Here is a 21,367-nt window from a genome sequence, read left to right on the forward strand (position 1 = left end):
GGAACCCTAAGGCTCCCTGCACTTAGTGAAAACACCAGAGCAGCAGCACAACTGAAGGGTTGGGAAGAGGAGGAGCTGGGCGGCCACAGAGACGGCTGGGCAACAAGGCGTCCTCTTCCCAGCTGAAGGGTTGGGAAGAGGAAGAGGTGGGCGGCCACGGAGACGGAGATGGCAGAGTAACACGGAGTCCCGCTGGAGTTCAGATGGACCTACAGTACAGGCCAAAAGTTTGGACACACCTTCTCATTCAATGTGTTTCTTTATTTTCATGACTATTTACATTGTAGATTCTCACTGAAGGCATCAAAACTATGAATGAACACATATGGAATTAGGTACTTACCAAAAAAGTGTGAAATAACTGAAAACAAGTCTTATATTTTAGATTCTTCAAAGTAGCCACCCTTTGCTTTTTTGATAACTCCGCAAACCCTTGGTGTTCTCTCAATGAGCTTCATGAGGTAGTCACCTGAAATGGTTTTCACTTCACAGGTGTGCTTTGTCAGGGTTAATTAGTGGAATTTTTTGCCTTATTAATAAAAAAGCAAAGGGTGGCTACTTTGAAGAATCTAAAATATAAGACATGTTTTCAGTTATTTCACACTTTTTTGTTAAGTACATAATTCCATATGTGTTCATTCATAGTTTTGATGCCTTCAGTGAGAATCTACAATGTAAATAGTCATGAAAATAAAGGAAACGCATTGAATGAGAAGTTGTGTCCAAACTTTTGGCCTGTACTGTATGTGAAGAAAGATGATGCCAAACAGAGGGGAGAGGGACAGGGAGGTGCTCAGTACTTCTTGAACTCTACGTCGTCCGGTGGGTTCATCTCCACTTTTCTCTTAGCAACGTCCATCCAGTTGGTGCTCAGGACTGTACCACCGGACTCCATCTGCATGGGGAGGAGAGGCAGTACTGTAGTTACGCAACACCTGCTCTCTGCTTAACAAGGCTTAGGGCTTAGATCACTTCATGGCAGCAATATTGATAACATATGTATTGATGAACAAGGTGGACCTTTTTGACCACTAACTCATTTTTATTTAAATGTTGTCGTTAGTTCATAATAAGCTAAAAAGTCGAAGAATTCAAAATGCTGATTTCCCTATAAACTGACCTTTATTCTCTAGTCCTCCACTCTAGGTTCTTTAAACCAAATGCAGAAATGACATGAATGTTAAAACACCGTCATCTTTAGGCTGTATGTTGGAAATGACAGCAAATTCATTTTCCAAGTTTACCGTTGGGCTCCAGCGTCCCAAAATCATACTGTTAGTAACAGAATGCTGATTCATCCCAATCCTCAATCAAACATTTAGTTGCAATCATCATACGCATATCTTTCTGTACACATACAGTACGTACACAAATATGTTGTATTCCAGCCCTCAATACAGTGAGCAACAGCATTTACAACTCCTACAAAGCCTTTAAAGTGCTTTGTGACTTCTTCCATCTATGGATGGCAATGTCTTTCTGCCGTTCCACCACTTCGGTCTGGACTGAAATAGCTCAACAACTACTATTGGATGAATTGAAAAATATAGTTGGCTACTATTTCTCTGTGGTTTAAGTGATAACTAGCGAAAAAGGCTCGTCACTAAAGTATAATACTTACAAAGGACTTGTTCATGGCTCTCTTCACCTCGTCTGAGCCATCGCAGTAGATCTGCTGGAAGAGCGTGTTAAGGGCTGCGTCTCCCTCCAGCTTCTCATTTTTCTCCTCCTCGTGGATGTCCAACACCACCTTGTCCCATTTGCAGGTGTTGAGGGACGATGATGGGTACTGATCTGATGGAAAAGTGAAACGGTGTTTAAAGGGTTACACTTCATTTAGTTTCAGATAAGAACAAGTCAGAGGGATTTTAAACCAGCTGAGAGACATTTGGCAAGACGGTAAGCAGAGCTCTTTAATCACCCTGAAACAAACAGTACCGTGTTAATAAAGGTTTTTCAATGAGACTGGAATTGACTTTTATCACCTAATCACACCAAGGTGTATTGACTGAATTCATTTTGCTCACTTTTCTACTGAATCATCCAACTCAGAAGCTGAAGGATCACATTGTGATTTGATTTCTATATTTTCAGGATGAAATACGCCCACTATAATCCCAACAAGAGATAGAAAGCGGGAAATGAAATCCAGATGCAGATTTACATAAATACAGCACCAGACGCACAGTAGACATATTCAGGCCAATTGTGGACATGCGGCAATATGATCCCATAAAGTCAGATGTCAAATATCATGTTTAAATGTAACAGTAGTCCAAGTTGTAAGCAGGCACTTATAAACAGGGCGTCCTAGAGGCTGAGCTGGTTGCATGGAGAGGATGGTTTGGCTGCCCACTTAACTTCTACTCCCCCTTCCACACATACTTACATAAGCAATTAATCCTGTCAGTAATGTGAATGTGTGGGCTAAAATACTGAGTCACATTTTGCTGTCATACCTTTCCCTCTCCCTGTAAACTTTCGCCGTCAGACTAATCAAAGACTCTAGCAGGGCTTTACTGCCCACTCTCCTTTTAGTGCAGAACGGACAAACACAGGAGCTTATATCGATCTTTGCAGAGAGAGAGAGAGAGAGAGAGAGAGAGAGAGAGAGAGAAATAAGAAGAGGGTAAGGGTGAAAGGGAGAGACAGGGAGATGATAGACAGAAGGATAGTTATGTAAATGCAGAAGCTGTGGACTGACTTGGATCGAAGTGTTTGATGTTGGACTCCTGTCCTTCTCCCTCCAGCTTCTCCCATCTCATGCCATCTGTCTTCTTCATCTTGAACTCCACCTGCCAAAAGAGAAGGGTGACAAGGAGCGGGGAGAAGAAGAAGAAGAAGAGGGAACGAGGGAGATACAACGTTAAACAAAATGATTGTCTTTGGTGCGCAGGACAAAAATAGCGCTTCCATTAGAGCGACATCTTAAAAGTACAGGACATCAGATCATTATTGAGGCCAGAGAACCTGTCTGTTCGAAGCCGCTGTCAACTCAGCCTGCAAGTGTATATGTATGTGTGTGTGTGTGTGTGTGTGTGTGTGTGTGTGTGTGTGAGAGAGAGAGAGAGAGACATCAGGGATATGCGGGGGCACAGCTCAATCTCGAACCACACTGACAGACATACAGCACTAACGAGATGCCTGTCAGCCAGAGGGCCAGTGTGAGAGACGGAGCGGGCGGGAGGAAGGGATGGAGAAGGGGAGGAGGAGGGGGGGAGATCCTAATTCCACACAGCAGCGTCTGATCCAAATCATTACACCAGGAGAACATGGGAGAGGAGGAAAACAATGAGGGGAGAGAGGACATGGACACACGCTTTTAACACTGAGCTGCATTGACAGGGCACATACCAGCGAGACACGCAAGCCCCCCCCCCCCACCCACCACCACTCATTAACGGTGCGTGCGTTTGATACGTGTGCATGTGAAAGACAGCGCTGGTTATGTAGGTGCAATTAAGGAACATTTCTGCTCTGCTGGTCGATGTGATGATTCATTTATGAGGGTGCCAGAGGAGAAGAGGGAACCAAGAGGTAGACAAGGTTGGAGAGGAGGAGGCAGAGAGGCTGACTGGCACCGAGACAAGCGTGAGTGAGGGGAGCAGATTGAGGGGAATAAGATAGCTGCTACCTCCTCCACCAGGGTGATGAGCTAGTGCGAACTCGGTACACTGATAGATCACTTTGGTATGTGTCAGCGCTTTCTGCCCCACAAAGGGCCTCGTGCACAGGGAGGCATCTGTGCAGTGTCCGAAATTAACTTTTTGGCTCACCTGTGCAGGGCTGAGAAACTAAAAAAAAGAACATCTCTGCTGAGAATACAGGCCACTGCCCAAATAGTTCATATTCATCCTTTAAAAAGAATATGACACCTTACTTTTTGCAAGTTTGTGCATAAAATCAGATTCTGTGAGTTCATCTAAACACCCACTCGGACATCCCCCCCCACACGCAACCTTCCGACAGAATAGGCGTCTGTGTCCGACCATTTCTGAAACACACTGACATTCACACCCACCTCACGCTGTGATTAAGAGGGTGTAAAGAGGTGAAAAAGTAAGCAGGTTTTGAACTATAGAACAGAGCTCAACACTCTGAATGCCTTTCAGAAGAGACTGAAAAACATTCTGAAAATGTGCATCGTTATATCCATATTTAAATAATTCATTACATCTCGCCCCTCATTTCAACCCGCCTTCAAATGTGGCCGCTTAGATCAGTTATAAACACTTTTGACTTCTGATGAGGTTGGACAACATTTTGTAGGAAGAAGTTCTTTTGAGGGTAACCCAGCACCTTACAGTAAACATACTGTACATAAAGGGAGTAAATAATAAAAGATTGAATGGAAAATGAATATGATTTTGAAGCAACTAAATCAAACTGCTCCAAAGGTGTGTCAAATTAGTCAACCCCTATAGAGTTTTGAGGAAAAATAAGTTATTTTGGGCATTCAGGGTTGGTTCATTGAATTAATTTCATGCATAGACAATGTTAGGTTACCATCTGTCGAAGCACTTCAAAAGCTTGGATTTGCATGAAACTCTCTTGGCTGAATCATCAATACAAAAGACCAGCTACCGTTTTACAAAATATCTGGTTCTTTAATAAAAATTCAAAAAGGTACAAGCCTGTGTGCATACAAATGTAAGAAAGAAGTTAACTAAAATTTCCATGGGGCATTTCGATACGGCGAGTAGAAAGCAGAGTTTACATATTCAGCAGCTTAAATCAGTTCACTTTGGATTTTGGGTCAATTGTTGTTAATTTGACAACTATGGTGCTGTGTTTGGCTGTGACAAAAATGCAACTCAAAGATGAATTTATCCTAGTCTAATCTGAGGGGTGTACTACGAAGCACGTTTGACAGAGCCAGGCTTTCTTTGCATTAGTTGGCTTGACAAAGCCCAAAGTCCTGTTATCCCGTTCGAGATAACGTGTACGTGTAAGATACACAGTTTGTGCTACTGTAATTGCACGGCTCCGTTCGGTGGCATTACTAACGTTAAAGTTACTGCTCAACGACTTTGCATTTACAACATATAAAATGAAAATCTGTATCGCATATAGATTGACGATAAACTATAGAGTAGTCTCGCATTGCCATACCTTCTACCACAGTGCTGTGGAGGAGGGTCTGGCAAGTCCACACAGCATTCTGGGGGAGGGGGGTGGGGGGGAGCGTAATCTGGTTTAATGGCATTTCTTTAAACCAATCACAATTTTCTTGTGCGGCGCTAACCTGTTTTGGTGGAACGTGTACGTTTAAAAGTTGTTTTAGTCGTGCAACATAAAACTCAGATTGGACAGATCGTCTAGCTAGCTGTCTGGATTTACCCTGCAGAGATCTGAGGAGCAGTTAACCATAGTCCTCATAAATCGACCGGCGCTTAATATTCCACCACAAAGAAAGAAGTAGGTAACGGACGTCCACGGAACGACGTGGATATAGACCAACTATAGAGTGACGCTATTTCCTAAAGAGTTGATTAGTGAGAGGCACTTTTCAGCTGATTTCAATGCGAAACTGATCATAAACTGGTCAGGACTAGGTCTGCAGCATAAATTGCTATGGTGATCTAGTCAGATTAAAAGAGAGCCACCTTCGTAACATCGTCAAACTCTGGCTCTAGGCTCCACATAGCTCGCTAACCCACTAATCTCGCTTCGTAGTACGCCCCTCTGGCTTGCCCCGCCAGCTTGTGGTGACAACATGCGTTTTACTCACTCTGTGCAGCAGTGATGTATTGTGTAGAGCTGCAACGATTAGATGATTAATCAATCAACAGAAAGCTAATGAGCAGCTATTTTGATAATCTATTTCTATGTTTTTTTCAAGCAACAAATGCTTAACAGGTGGCCGGGTTGGTTCAGTGGTAGAGCAGGCGCACACATATTGAGAGGTTTATGCCTCGACGCAGAGGTCCGGGGTTCGAATCCGACCTGTGACAATTTCCTGCATGTCTTCCCCCCCTCTCCCCTTTCTCACCTAGCTGTCCTATCAAATAAAGGCGGAAAAAGCCCCCCTCCCCCTCCAAAAAAAAGTAAATGCTTAACATTCTGTGGTTTCAGCTTCTCAGTAGAATTGGTAAATTATCCAGGATACATCAGGGTTTCAATGTTGATTTATTAAACCCTGTTCATCAATTGTGACTGTTTGTGTTTGATAAACTAATTTCAATCGCTTTTTGAAACAGCTCCTCTTGGCATAATAAATCATTTTAGTTTCTTTGACAGATGTATCTGCAATCTCTGAGCTTTGAGCTCTGTTAGGGGTCTCGTAGTGCTTTCAAGACTTTAGTATGTATCAAAGTGCTGAGATGCCAACCTGCTCTAATGGCTGACAAATACGGCTAATTGGCGATCAAACTAATACAGCCCTTGTAGCAGTGGGTTGAGGTTAAATTTCTTTAGATTTTATGTCTTTTCATTTTTTTGTCTTTTGTTTTTGATATTAACTCTAAAATAATCTTAGTCAAGCTATCTAGGCAGAAGAGTTCATGTTTTAAATTTTAACAAGGCAGCAACTCAACAGCCTGACTGACTGTTTTTACCAGCCGCGACAGCGACGCTGGTATAGTTTTCACCTTGTGAGTCTGTGTGTGTGTGTGTGTCATGGAAAATGTGGTCCTGGAGACACCTACTGTAGCGGGAACTACCACAGAGGCTCTTTGGGGTACTTAGGTGTTTATATGTCTGTCTGTAGACAGATTTTGTCACTGTGATAGCGTAGCAAATGTGCAAGATACAGTCACGAAACTACACACTACAGGTGTGTAGTTGAGATCAAAACGTAGGTCAAGTTCAAAGATGGGTGTGGTCTAAGTAAAGGCGGAGGTAGTAGGGGAATGGGAAGTACACTTTACGCCCTTGGCCTGATTTGGTGTTGTGGTGGCTGTGATCCCATTGCAAGATGGTCTCTAGTTAATTGATCTATTAATGTTCATGGAGGCAGAGACAAAGTCTTAGAACAGAAAAGGACCAAAGACTGTAGACCAAGTAAATTAAACGTTACCATCTTAAAATTACCATTCAGTGTTGCAGGTGCCATTCTTGTCTTCAATGTTTCTATAGTGTGAAGTGCAGCAGGACTCAAGCAGCAGCAGCAGCGGTGTGTGTGTGTGTGTGTGTGTGTGTGTGTGTGTGTGTGTGTGTGTGTGTGTGTGTGTGTGTGTGTGTGTGTGTGTGTGTGTGTGTGTCAAAGTGTGTGTGCTTCTATGCGTGCTCATGGGCCATACAACATTAATCTGCTGCCACATCTGTGTTTCCTGGCTTTTAAGAGACATGGCAGGCCAGGCGCCATGTGTGAGTCTCTCTGTGTGCGTTTTTGTGTGTGACAGGCGAAAAGATGGCTCGTAAAGGGATGTGACAGCAGAGCCACATACAGGGGCCACCACCCACAGGACCCCATGGGCTGGACTATACAAAAGTGCACTGCTACACACACACACACACACACACACACACACACACACACACACACACACACACACACACTATTTACAGAGGGGCACTGGGATCCCGTGTGGTTTGTCACGTGTTTGTGTACCATCGGCCCCCCCCCACCCCTTTCTCCCTGTCACGACTCCTCACCCAGCATCTTCTCCCTCTTTTTCCAGATCCCCGCGGATTTCAAAACAAACTCTGCAAGAAAGCCACATAAATGAAATAAATATAAACATTCTTAGACGTTGACAGGCATGCAAATTAAAGAGCGGAGATGCCACTTTAGCTATTTGCCCAAAAGAGATGAGTTTGGAAGTGAATGAACGATCGAGTGTGGATTTGAAATTGCATTTAGTGTGTTTGTGTGCACGCGTCTGAGTGTGTGTGCGTCAGCCGTCTGTTCTGATCAAACACACTGGTGTGTAATTGGCTCCCCGTTGTCGCGGTGACCCCTGCGGTTGGAATGTCTGTCGTGGTGGAGGACAGGAGGAGGTCGCATAGACGATAATGTGCTACAGACGACACTCCCGCACAGCAAATATTTTGTGTTGAAAGATTACTGTTCAGCCTCTGTATTTGTATGTGTGTGTATGTGTATGTGTATGTGTGTGTGTGTGTGTGAGAGAGCTTGTGTGTACGTGCTCGCACACTCACACCCGGCTTAGCCTCCCCCTGCTAAGTTGTCTTTAAAGACAGCGAGGAGATGAAGCGTAAACATTGTGGAGCGAAGAGTGCAGGGCAGCCTATTACAGAGACAGACAGGCCGACAGGCTCCGAGGGCAATGCATTTTTTTCCCCTCCAAACACTCATTAGGGATGCATGCCAATCTGGAGAAACTTGATTTGCTGATGCCGTTGTTCATTTGAATGTTTTTTTTTTTCCCCCAATGGCTCCTTGGCTTCAGAAAAATGAAACGGCTCCAAAATATTTAAATGAGACGTGCATCGAGAAAGCTGCTCAGTTTGTTGGGGTCTCTCACATTGTCGTGCATGTGTGCACACACATTTCACCTGTAGAGTTTTAAAAGACTTAGGTGCTGTTATGTTGTCTTGAATTGCAATTGCCAATGTGGGCTTATGAGCTTGTGTGTGTGTGTGTGTGTAGGGGCCATGTGTACCGGAGGAGCCCAGTGGACCAGGGAACAGTCAGGGCTTTGTGGGAGAGGAGGAGGGTTTGAACACTCTTTTTCGTTATCCTAGAGGTAGAGGTGTTTGTGTGTCTGTGTGCATGTGCTTGTATGTGTGAAAGACATAAGGTGTGTGTGTGTATGTGAGGGGCCATGGAGAGACAGACAAAACAAAAGACAAAGAAAATAAATGAGGAAGAAAGAGGAAAAAAAGACAGAGACCGTAGAAAGATATGAGAGAGTGTAAGACCATCTTCAGCTGTGCTCTCTCTAAGACTGAGCCCTTGTTTAAGCTGCAACCCACGTGCACCTCTGGAATGCAGTGTCTGCTGTTGCCATGGAAAAGTGAGTTAGTGAGTAAGAGTGCATGTTTTTTTGAGAGGGGGCAGTTTCTGTGCAGGTCAGTTTCCACTCAGCACAGTGTAGATGGTGGATATAATGCACACAATATAGACAGTCTCTTTATAAAAATAAATTCTTTATGTATTACTTTTTCAAACAAATTAAAGTTTTGAATGAATTCCAGGATAAATGTTTTGATTATATCACCGTTATGTGACCAGGATAATGTAATAACACAGGTTCCCAGCCTATGAAGTAAATCATGCATCTTTATTATCAGAAAAACATTGTATTTTTTTCTTAAATGAACATAAAATTGACAATAGTACAGTACTAAATAGTTTTTGGGACCTTAGCTAATGTTAGCAATTCATTGCGGTTAAACAAAGAAACCTTAATTATGTTAAATAAAAATGTGATTAGACAATTACTGTTAGAGGCCTATGTATGAGGTACTTATCCACAGTGAGTGTATTACCTACAGTAGATGGCAGTTGGCATGCCCCCAGTCTGGAAACAGACCTGAGGTAACCAGAGGGAGGTACCAGAGGTAAACGCTGTTGACTGCATTTACCTCAGTATTCTGGAGAATCATGGGGGGCGGGGTTGTTGTTCGGACAGTCCTGCCCCCACTGCTAAAAAAAATCCTAAAGGAAACACTGTCTTATTATATCTCTTTTTCATTTACATAAAGATTGTCTGCTGACTATTGGATTAACTACTTAAGATTGTATACACTTCCTCACGTGAGATTCAACTTTAGTAGAAGTAAACTCTGTAGATAACTACATTATCATTTATTTTCCAGACTTGGTGTATAGGAATCCAATGGCTGAACTGCATCTGGAGGATCAGTCCAGGAACTGAATGCGTAATGAGAAGCTGCCTTAGTAAAGTTAAAAATATGCAGATGCAGCAACAAATTCATGCATTCTCTCAGTAAATCTGGCCTAATATTGTCAAAATGTCTGATTTACATGAGGAAACCAGATTACAGTTTTGCTCTGGCATTCAATAGTACTTATGTAATACTGTATAATTTAGTTATGAGTAAGCCACCTGTAAGAAGCAACAATAAGTGGTTAACTGGGTAATTATCCCTTTACTAACTATAAATTACAATCTTATGAGTTTTGTTGAGTTACTTAGAATAGGATGTGCTTTGGAAGATGCTGTGTCCGAAAAGTGTGGAAAGATCATCCACCACCATCAGAATAATAGTTCTACACAGAGTCCCAAGGAAGAAAGCAGAGCTTAATGTTGTATCGATCAATGGCCTAAAAGACGATTTCCTCCTCCTTAACGATTACAAAAACAATCAAAACAACTCACACAAAACCTGCGTCTTGATCCTCAGGCTAAAACCTGACAGTGGTCTAAACCCTGAATCAGCACACACTCAGCCAGGACAGTCATTAGCCCACATCCTCTATAATACACACTAATTAGTCTATGGTAAAAAATGCCCTTCCTACTCATTAGGCCTATAATCACCTTAAACAGTGCTGAGGAACTCTCAGCGAGTACAGCCCTAATGCGTGTGCGTGTGCGTGTGTGTGTAGGAGTGAGGATTTGTGCATATGTGTGAATCTCCTGTTAGCTGCTCAGATGAACTGCGCCAAAGTCTCCACAGGAGCCGCACTGTATACAGCGAGAGTGGATTTTCTCATTTCTACTCCAGCTACAGTAAGCTTTACTAGCATTAAGGCATTATATGTAGTGACAGCCTACTTTACACTGCTTTAAATTATTGAAGAGATTAAGATGTTAATCTCAGAGTGGTTACACAAGTAATGATCAGTCACAATTTCAGTGAGGTGCTTAAACTCACATCGGCATGGGTTTATTTTACTATGACTTATTTACTGTTATCTGACATTTAAGTCATGAACAGTTTTAACAAAAACACGACTATAATTAATGATCAGCTATTTAGATAGTAAAAGCCTGAATACAGATAATATAATTTGATGCTCTCTGGCAAAATTGCAATTCAGAGATTTAAAGCATAGTCAGAGAAGGGCCCACATTTCACCAGTGTGTGACTACATCATATATTCTTTATAGGGATGTAAAACAATGTTCCCTGACATGTTTAATAGTCGGCTTCTTTACAGTTGAGAGTAACTACGGGGACGTTCTCACGGATTCTGAGTAAAATGTAATAACTTTTTGTTGACTTTCAAAAGTGCTTCCATGACCTAAAAATGTTGTTTCTACCTTGTGCGTTTATGTTTTTTTCAATACACCTCTGAAATCTCAGATATTCCAGAAATTAAATTACCATGACCAATTGTATCCTGGCAGCTACGTCACCTGCTTAGTTTGAGGATGTCTTATTATCTCAAAACATTGAGTGTTGGTCAGTTGTGTTCACTGTGACCCCAGAAAGGACAAAACAATGCAGTTTTTTGTCCTGTGCTCTCCTACATCAGAAAAAGTCGCAAAGCTTTGATGTGCACAATGGACCATTAAACACAACAGGTATTGTTGAAAGCATGCAGGTCGGACAGTTTGTTTCTCCTTCATGAGCATGTCATCTGTCACGGCAAAATGTCTGTCAAAAACATGTCAAAATCTTCAAAAATGTATGACAGAATTGTCAATATGCAAAGCTGCTGAGGTTAAAAAAAACAAAAACAAAAAACATTTTCTTCTTAAAAAGTTATCTCCTTGTTGATTTAGAAGGTTTCAACAACACACTAACTGGACAAGCTAAAGTCAAAGTGAATGGGATACCTTAGTGGTGAGGATCTTGAAGCTGCTCTGTTGAGGGATGATTGGGTGCAGGAGGTGGAGGTTGAGGTTATAGTTCTCCCCTGATGCCAGCTGTATCTTGGCAGAGAGCTGAAGAGACCACAGACACCAGACATTAGGCATTACCCCTCAATGGCTGCCATTAAGTTGGGCAGTGAGCAACTAGTAAAACATACAAATATTTAATAGAGTCTCATTCAAGGTAGTGCCATGACTATGAAGTAGTAGTAGTTTCAGAGTGGGCGTTTTTTATTTTGTTAGATAAGATAATAATTAACTATGCCCGTGTTGAAACTGTACCACCAATATTTAATTTCACTTAACTGACGTCTCACATCTCAACTACATAATCGTCTCAAAAGAAATGTCAAAGGTGAGAGCTTGCTTCACTTTTTTTGGTTCCTTTTTTGTGTATAAATTACATTCTTGGAAACGCATGAAACAAAAAGATAGAAAAGGAGTAAGAGGGGTGGAGGTGTCAACTTGTCCATGAGAATAATCATCTGATGTGGCTGGTTTGTCAGCCAAGAGTATCCTCACCCTGTCCCTTTCAGCCACAGAGTGACCAGTGATGATGGGGGGGGGGCAGACATCTCTAACAGTCTGTCAGTCACTGGGACTGGGTGGGTGGCTTGTTGGTTTAGGAGGGACATGGACTGGGCTGTGGCCCAAATCCTCACACACACTTGTCACTTTGCAAATGCTGCTCACATATAGAAAAGCACTAAAAACGTCCCACTTGAGGAATAACTCGACTGTTATCATCTCATAATCCATTTTTTTTTTTTTTGCGGAGGAACACTACATTACTTTCATCATTTGCAATTCAACACCTACCATTTCACTAAAAGTGGACTTTCTGATTTGGGACCAAATGTATGTAAGAAGTAGTTCATCGGGGATAAAAGCTTAGAAAGTTAGCTAAAGTAGCTTTTGGGCAGTTTCACAAAACTATCAAAGCCTTAATATTAATTCCCATTTAAATTCCTGCACTGTCTGTAGGTATACAGCTGCTGCATACTCAGTCACCAGGGAAAAGAACTGGAAACACTGCCTTTCATCTTTAATTTCTTTTGTATATACTGACCTAGTAAAAAATATATGAACTTATCTGTACTTCCCACCACAGAGGGAGTGTAACAAGTGAAATATTTCATTTAAAATGGGGTAAACTCAGTTGTTATTCTATTAGGAAAGGCAAAGCCATTCCCTGGGGTGCCCTGCAGTTTCCCCTCCGAGAGAAAGAAAGAAGTGAAAAGATGCAAAGGAAAAGAGAAAATGAGAACGAAAGAGGGTTGTCCCTGGAGGGCACTGCAGCTGATCCTAGATCAGTTATGCCTTCTATCTACAGACAATTAGGAGGTTGGAGAAGCTGGGGAGGGTAAATTGTTCTTAGATCTGTACTTTGGGGGCAATGTTAACAAGGCACCACTGGAGGCATAGTTGGGTCCATGGGGAGTGTGTGTGTGTGTGTGTGTGTGTGTGTGTGTGTGTGTTATAGAGATAAACACAAAAAAAAAAAAAAAAACACAACCCCCCCCCCCAAAAAAAAAAAGAGAGAGAGAGAGAGAGAGAGAGAGAGAGAGAGAGAGAGAGAGAGAGAGAGAGAGAGAGAGAGAGAGAGAGAGAAAACACACACAGACTCTCTTCATTTGAAACTGCATTTAAGTGTGCGCTTATACCTCTTTTTCCATGAAGTCTACACACACACCATCCTTGGGTACATTTTTTGCCATGACTGTGACAATGACTTGAGACTCTGTTTGGTACCAGTCACGTCTGCAAAAAACACACACAGAAAAGTAATTAACAAGTCTGAAGACCTTGCAACAAAAACTTCAAAAAGCAACTCATCATTAACAAGTCTCGTCTATGTACACTGTTTCCACAATTATACAGAATGGGACTGCTTTAACACACTAAGGCTTGGTTAATCATACATATTACTGATTAGGCCATCAATAATAAACAAAAATCAAACACATAAAAAAAGATGCCTAGATAAGACATAATCTACATTTATGCACTTACTTCACATGTGGAACCGCTGGTGTCTGCTGGGTCATTCAGCCCCCCGAGACAGAATGACAATTTGAGAGGAGGATGTGGTGATAAGGCAAGGGGATGAAACAAAAAGGACAAAAATGAGAGAAAACATAAGAAAAGAAGCTTAGTGAGGCTCCTTTCTTTGAACATGATGAGCATACACAAGGCTGAGGCTCTCTGTCGATGCTGAGAGCAACAGTGCCCCCAGGTGGCTGTGCAGAGAAACTCACCCTGTTGATGCTGCCGATCTGAGTCTGCTCTGGAAAGAGAGAAGGAAAATTTGGGTGAGTGGCAGGTGGAAACATTTAATACACCCCCTTAAGTTGCCTAAATCAAACTCAAGTATCTATGATGATGAAATAAGAACACAACTTTTAACACACTTTTGTCTGCAGATAAATACTAGCAGACAGATATGCCCACACAGACACTCTCCCATTCTCCACCAGTTTGTTTACTGGTCCGTCCACGCCCATTAAAAGCCCTGTGAGCCCAAGCAAGCCTGATCACCGTTTACCAGCATGCTGTCATACATTATTCACTGAATTCATTAAAGAAAGAGAGCACAGAGGGGGAAGAGAGAGATAAGATGATGAGAGGCGTGTTAATGTTGTCTTAATGAGGTCGCGTTTGAAATGGTGAGGAGGGGGGCGTTTGGAGAAAAAGACTGTGTGTCAGAGTTTGTGTATTTTTAAACAAGCAGGGTGCCACATGTGATGGAATAACTAGGTGCCGCGTGTGGGTTGGTTGGTGGTAAACACACTGTCACTGGAAGAAACAACTGCTGCTGGTATGAGTGTAAGCGAGTGCAAGTAGGGTACTTTTAAGTTTTAGGGGGGGGGGGTGATGTACACCCTGGTGTGCATTTGTCTGTGTGCGCATGCCGTCTGTGAGCAGGCCTATGAAGGAGTTTGGGTCTCATCGGGGGCTTTCAAACATCAGTAACGTTAACTCTGATGAATCATACCCCTCACGGGAGTATGTGTGCAAGCGGGTGTGAAGCGTGTTTGTCAAAACTCATGCTCTTGTTTACTTGAGATGATCCAGAGGGCCCAGGCATCACCAGCAAACAGAAACACACCACCCAGACATGGCATGCATCTTTTATCGGACTGAGCAGCTCTGCCTAAACACTCACACTGTAGATTCATGAATGTGTGCAAGCTCATTTGTTTGATCAGATGGGCTGATCAGCTCTCCGACTGTGCTATTTAGCTTAGTGTTTGATAGCAAGGAGTAAATAGCATATAGAAGTTAAGAGTGCAACTGGTTATGGATTTGGAAGTCTGAAACTATTTTTTAAACTAAAACCGCCATAGGCAATATTGTGAACCAATATTTAATACCTTTGAAGATTTTAAATACATTAAAAAAAACAATTAAATAAAGACTATTTAATATTCTAATAAACCTAAAATCAAAGACAAACATCAGCTCTAAATAATAATAAAAATACATTACAATACACATTATAGACGTTTCAGTTCAGCTACTTACCACCCATCCTCTCCTCACACCGCTTGATCCAGATCTCAAAAGATTTGTCAGAAACTGTGGCAATCACAAAAAAGAATAGACATTTGCTGCCGTGCTTTGTTAAGTGACACATGTTGATACAAAAAGGCAATTAGAGAATCTTGTGTAAACATTTAAGGAGGTCAGTTAGATGTTAATGAAGTCTAAAGTGGTCTGACTAAGTGCTGCAGAAGGCTAAAGTCATACATTTAGGAAGTACAGAAAATGTTTAATAAATTACCAAGGGTAACACACATTTTATAAGCAAAATTTGTTCAACTCAAAATCTGTTCAAAAATGGCTTCACAGCTCTTTTGAAAGTGCTAATGATTCGCTTGAGATTTTTAAATCTTTTTCCACCATCCCATTGACTTAATTCTGACCACTTACTCCAAATAAGATCCACAGCTTCTGCCATTTAAATGGGAAGCTTCTCAGCTTGTCTTTTTTTAACTTAATAACAGTTTGTTCTGTTCATGGCCATAAAAATCGATTCATGCACCTTGATGACATCTACGAAGTTACAGCCATTACTGTAACGTTTCCTTGTTCGCTTTCTGCTGGCCAGCTCCAGCTGTCTTTTCAATAGCAAACTTCTTTAAGTGTTACAACAACAGTTCAAGTTTCTAGCTAATTGATAAATAAAAAATTAAGTATATACAAATATAATGATGTGAGAATCCATGTGTTGTTAATGTTTTGTGTGGTATTTGGGGACCATCCGTTTGATGAACAGAGTTGGAGATAGCTGTAGTAAAAGACATTAATGAGATTATGGTCACTGATACTGTATATTGAAAATGGTGGTAATAGTGTTTAGGCTGACAATGGCTACAGTTGTGAACAATTTGGACAGACACTGGCTTCACTAGCTCGCATATATCTGGACGCGTACTAACACTTGTGTAGTTACTGGTTTAAAATCTTTTAGTCCTTATCTTACATCTTGGAGGGATCCCTCGAGCCAAAGCCAATCTGGGCTACTCTGGGTCTTAAGGTGTAGACACATATAGACGACGGCTGACCTTTGACAGAAAACCCCGTCGATATGATCAGTCGCGTCCCCGAGGTCCAAATAACTGCCACAGAACAGCCCAAAAAGATGAGAGGAGACGAGACGTAATACATCTCTATAACAGCAGGCGGCGCTAATCTGTAATGTTGCCCAAGAAATGAAAACCGGCAGCTGATTGGACGAACGCGTCACATGGGTTTGTTTTCTCCGGAAATTCAAAGCCAGACTGTCATGGCGGCCGTTCAGAATACGATCTCATATTGTACTAAAATAGTTCACCGAAACGTGTTTCTGAAAACATTATAAGCGAGAAATAGGCCGTGCAGTTGCTGAATCTGTCTTCATTTCAGCTCAACAAAGGTCAGTTTAAAAGATTTTCGTCAGATTTTGAGAGACTCTAGTCACCTCATTCCGCTCGCCATTTCCGGGTGAGTCCCGACTGCCCTGCCGCTGACCGAACATGTCAGGTCGGCCAAAATGAATGCCAACAGCCCCTCAGACGGACGACGGCACGGGACACACCGAACAGATTTGAGTCACTGACCTCGCCAGACTGTCCCACGGCCGATAATCGGCCTGGTGTGTCAGCGCCCTTAAAGCCCAAAATGCACAGCAGCTCTTTTGTAACATCATCATGTGGCCAAATATTACTTAACTGAAAACAAACAAAGCCATCAACACATTCAGCCGTACTGAAGATGTGATGCAATACTTCCATCTAGAAAAAAGCAACCTTTTGATAATTATTTTATAAGGCTATACTAGAAGCTATCCCAGAAGATATTTGCAACCTGCTATTAACCTCTTTTCTTGTAGTCATTTTTAACTATTTTTGGACCGAATGATAAATCAGTAACTTAAGAAAATAATCTGCAGATTGATTGATAAGGAACATAATTGTTAGTTTATAGCCCTAATACTGTATAGAAGATCAACTGAAGCTCAATGTTTGTGAACTCTAATTTAAATATTACAGTAGTATGGCCAACATTCAGGTGCATCTGGCTCAACACCATGTGATCATATGGAGTTAAATGCGCAGGAAGAAAAAAAAAAAATAACTCTTGCTATACTATCACTCCGCCCAAGTACTATATTCTTCCGCCTGAGAATATAGTTCCCGGTTTGTTTACGGTTAGAAGATGGCTGTGTCTCATGTTACGTTATTTTTTGTACATGCTGTGACTCTACAAATCGCAACATGTAAATAGGAACATGTTGGCGTTATTTTGTCACTTATTCGGAGCAGTAGGATTACTGGAACCATTCAACTGCCTGTTCTGTTATGGGCTGATGCCGCTGGAGACTTCAGACAGCTTTACAGCACGCACGGAGATGAGAAGGGTATGTATCGAGTTGTCTTACTCTGGGGGTTACGGTGAATAAGCTAAATTCCCAATAAGTCGGCGTGTTCCTTTAACTTATTCCAATGTAATCATAATAAATATAAATCAATATGTGGTCTTAACGCTTTAGGCTCTAGAAATATACACTGGTTCTCTTTTTAAATGTTTTTTTTGTAGTGGTATGGAGCTAGGTTTTGCAAGCACAGGCACTATTCCACTGATCTACAGCTGGTGTTAACACACCAAGATATGCAGCAATGTGCCAAAAAAAGACAGTAGAGAAGAAGAAGACTGTTAGCATCAACTACAGAATCAAATATGTAAATAATAATACACAACATGGTCTCCTGATATACAGATAAAATGGACGAGGTGGATCAGAATAACCTGAAGAGTGTTCTACTATGCTTCAGGTTCTCATGGGCAGGTACCACAGGAAAATATGGAAAATGTTATTTCACACAGTTCCCTTAAATTACTGGGATAACCTTTCAGGCACTGCTGGAGATTTTCACTATTCACACATGCAGCCACATTTCCACCTTTTTACACTTGCCATTGATATGCCAGAATAGATGGAAGAAGGGACAGTCCAACCGTGCTTATGCCTGCGACCTTTCTGCCTGCATTCACAACAAAGCCGTGGTGCCATTTTAATTCCTGGAATGTTACGGGGTCTTGAGGTGGACAATTAGAGGTACGGATTTCCGTGAATATCGAATCCTGGGAGGAAATATCCCTGCACATTTCAGGGAAAGACTGCATGTCTGATCATTGTAATCAGTTTGACCCACAGTTAGTCAGTGTAATAACAGGTAATAAGCCAAAATGCTGTTGCTATGTTACTTGCAGTTTAATATACAGTACATCAAGCACTGATTTCAGATAGTGGTTAAACTGCTGACCAGAACTATGTTTGAAGTGTTCGGTAATACACTTTTAAGACACCTGCCAGACAATTAGAAAGGAGTATTTTCAAGGCCATAGTGTAAGTAATAAATATGATCTGTACTTTAAGAATACTGTACTGTATTTTAGCCATAAAGCTAAAGGACACAGGTTAATCACTTTGTATTCAATGAGGAGAGTGAAACAGACAGGATGCTGCTGCAAACAGTGGTTGGTAGAGAGTGGGATGATGGAAAGTTTGTACTCGAGGCCAAAATAGGCTGTACTCACCATCCAGTTGGTGTCCCTGAGTGAAAGCTGCATGTGCTGACTCACAGTGGTTAAGGTGGTATTCTGCTATTCTGCAGTCGGGAGACAAAAACATGCCACATATATTTAGATAAGACAGTCTTGGAAAAATATATAAGTGACCTCATACAAAAAATTTGGATCATGTACCTTGTTAGAGAAATTACATAACTAAAACAATTCTTGTACATAAACTGCATAGCTGGCTGGAGAGAAAAGTTGAAATTCTCATTACATAACTCTTGATATTAGCTTTAACATGACTCCAAACTATTGCAACAGGAATAATGTGTTTAACTTTCATAGCAGATGTGAATGTGAAAAACTGCTTACTTACCAATCAACTATATATTACAGATTTTGCAAAACACCACATAGTCATTGGGTCATGTTAAGCACATACACCAAACACCTATAAGTATGGTCTTCCCTCATTTTCTTTATCATATTATAGTACACACCCTGTTCGCATGAAAGCAAGGGGAAGGCTGGGTTTTAGCTGCTGTGCTTTTTTGGCATCATCAACAGCACCTGTGGAGAGAAAACAACACTATGTTTACCATACATATACATTCACCCAGCCTGTTTCACTTAGAAAATGAATATTCATGCCACCCAAATTTCCTCTAGTGATTGATGACTGGTACCAGATTATTAATTCAAGTATCCCAAAGGAAATGTTCTTTTCTGCAGTCTAGACCACAACGGCTACTCCAGCGTTTGAGGGACAATACCAAATTACACTCATAACATAGGCAGTTACCAAAAACACAACACAGTTTTCAATAGAATTTGAAGACATTTATATTTCAAGTACAATCATCCATATTGATTCAAAAAGATTGTGTTATATGTGAGATGGCTAGAGTGGCAGCGTTTGCAAGACTGGATGTCTACACTAGAAAATGAGGAAAGTACTTAAGCTTCTGGAGGGCTCCTAAGCCATGTACTGTGGAGAGGCGTATACTATGTGCTTATTGTTTCATCACATATACATATGTTTATTTGGTTTACAGTTGTCTATTTGGTTATTATATTGTCTTGAATATTATGGTTATTATTTCATCGTGTCTTTGTTTGTTTGGGTGGGGGTTCATGGGGAGTGGATGTGTTCATGTTGGGAGTTGTATGTTTTGTTTTAAAAACAAAAACGTTAATCATAAAAAAGAAGATTGTGTTATAACTAATATGTCTGTCAAAGCATGTCGTTTACAGACTTACAGCTGTAGTTTTTGAGAAGTATGTGGGCATAGGCACGCTGGCAACACCAGTCAGCGTTGTTAGAGTCTCCTTGCAAGGCCTCATTAAGTTCCTACAAGGACAGAGATGAAATTTATGTGGTTATGGTTCCTCCGAGTCCTACCATAAACATGCATGCCAAGAACTCCTGCCATTGCCCCTGACGTGGGTACTGGCATTACAACTGGAGTTGGTCCGGACTCTGGCTGCCCACTGCTCCAACTTAGTTAGGATAGGTTAAATGCGAAGGGTGCGTAGGGGCGACCTCTAGCTCACCCAATAGAGTGTGCACCCCATGTAGGCTAAGTCCTTGGCAGTGGCCCGGGTTCGAATCCGACCTGCGGCCCTTTGCTGCATGTTGTCCCCCCTCTCTCTCTCTTTCCCCTTTCCTGTCTTCAGGCTATCCTATCAATTAAAGGCCATAAAAGGAAATATTATTTTATTATTTGTCAAATATTGTAGGACTGGAAGTGCTGGTTCTGAGTACCATTAATGAGACATCATAAAGCAGTCTCCATTATTTACATAATGAACTAAGGAATAACTAAAAAGGATATGTTTTACATGTTAACATTTTAATAAAACTAGTGAATAGAATTAGTTACCGACTTGACGATTACAGTGCACGCTTATCATGCTGATAGCCTGACATATCTAAAAAGACTCTTACAAACGTTTTCTAGTAATAACGCCTTATGACTAAGAATTGTTGATTTGCAATGGTGGTAAAGTACAACAAAACATAAAATGTACTGCTAACGTCGAAATGGCACTGTTGTCACGTTAATGATTCCCTGCTCGCAAAGTGATACTATGAATGTTGATATACTATGAAACGTTAGCTAACTTGGCTAGCTAGCTAGAGTCAAAATCTGTGCTAACACCAGAGACATTATTATCACCGACGCCACACCAAATTTCCTTGGTAAAACAACTTAGCTTCGTTAGTCAGAGGAAGTTAAGGTTAATGTGATTAGAAATATCCACCTGCTACTTAGTTTGGTTTATGGCTAGCTAGCTAGCTAATGTTGATATTTACCTCCAGAGCTTTCTGTGGATCTTCGTCAATGAAGCTATCGGGGAAGCTGCTAAAGCGAAAGGAAAGACTATTAGTTAATCGGCTGCAGAGAAACAAATGAATGGAAATGAAATAAAAGCTCATTCATTATGTTAAGTTGCACTTGCCGTTCGGTTGCCATGGATTTGCTAAGAATGTGGACAGCGTTTCAGGAGTGACAGGAAAGTTCTAGTAAAATGTGGAGAGACTTGAGGAAACGTGATAGCGGTAGGCAGCAGCCACAGCTCGAGCCCCAGGAGCAGGCATCGAACTGCAC

General features: G+C 41.5%; 1 protein-coding gene across 3 annotated transcripts; it reads right to left on the reverse strand.

Moving 5' to 3' along the window:
* Positions 1–640: 640 nt before the first annotated feature.
* sugt1 (SGT1 homolog, MIS12 kinetochore complex assembly cochaperone) lies at positions 641–21,367 on the reverse strand. 3 transcript variants are annotated; one of them, XM_039816356.1, is made up of 13 exons: positions 21,219–21,367; positions 21,073–21,118; positions 20,016–20,106; positions 19,256–19,325; positions 18,777–18,847; positions 15,219–15,272; positions 13,952–13,980; positions 13,707–13,732; positions 13,358–13,454; positions 11,658–11,765; positions 2,705–2,795; positions 1,622–1,794; positions 641–895 (listed from the first exon to the last, which is right to left on the reverse strand). In XM_039816356.1, exons 1-13 carry the CDS (start codon positions 21,230–21,232, stop codon positions 794–796), a joined length of 972 nt encoding a protein of 323 aa, XP_039672290.1. In that variant the 5' UTR covers positions 21,233–21,367; the 3' UTR covers positions 641–793. The 3 variants fall into 3 exon arrangements, with proteins under 3 accessions (XP_039672290.1, XP_039672288.1, XP_039672289.1); XM_039816354.1 differs by having other exon boundaries at positions 21,073–21,121; positions 21,219–21,363; XM_039816355.1 differs by having other exon boundaries at positions 13,707–13,729; positions 21,073–21,121; positions 21,219–21,362.

The sequence above is a fragment of the Perca fluviatilis genome, chromosome 11, assembly GCF_010015445.1.
Source record: "Perca fluviatilis chromosome 11, GENO_Pfluv_1.0, whole genome shotgun sequence".
Classification (NCBI taxonomy): Eukaryota; Metazoa; Chordata; class Actinopteri; order Perciformes; family Percidae; genus Perca; species Perca fluviatilis.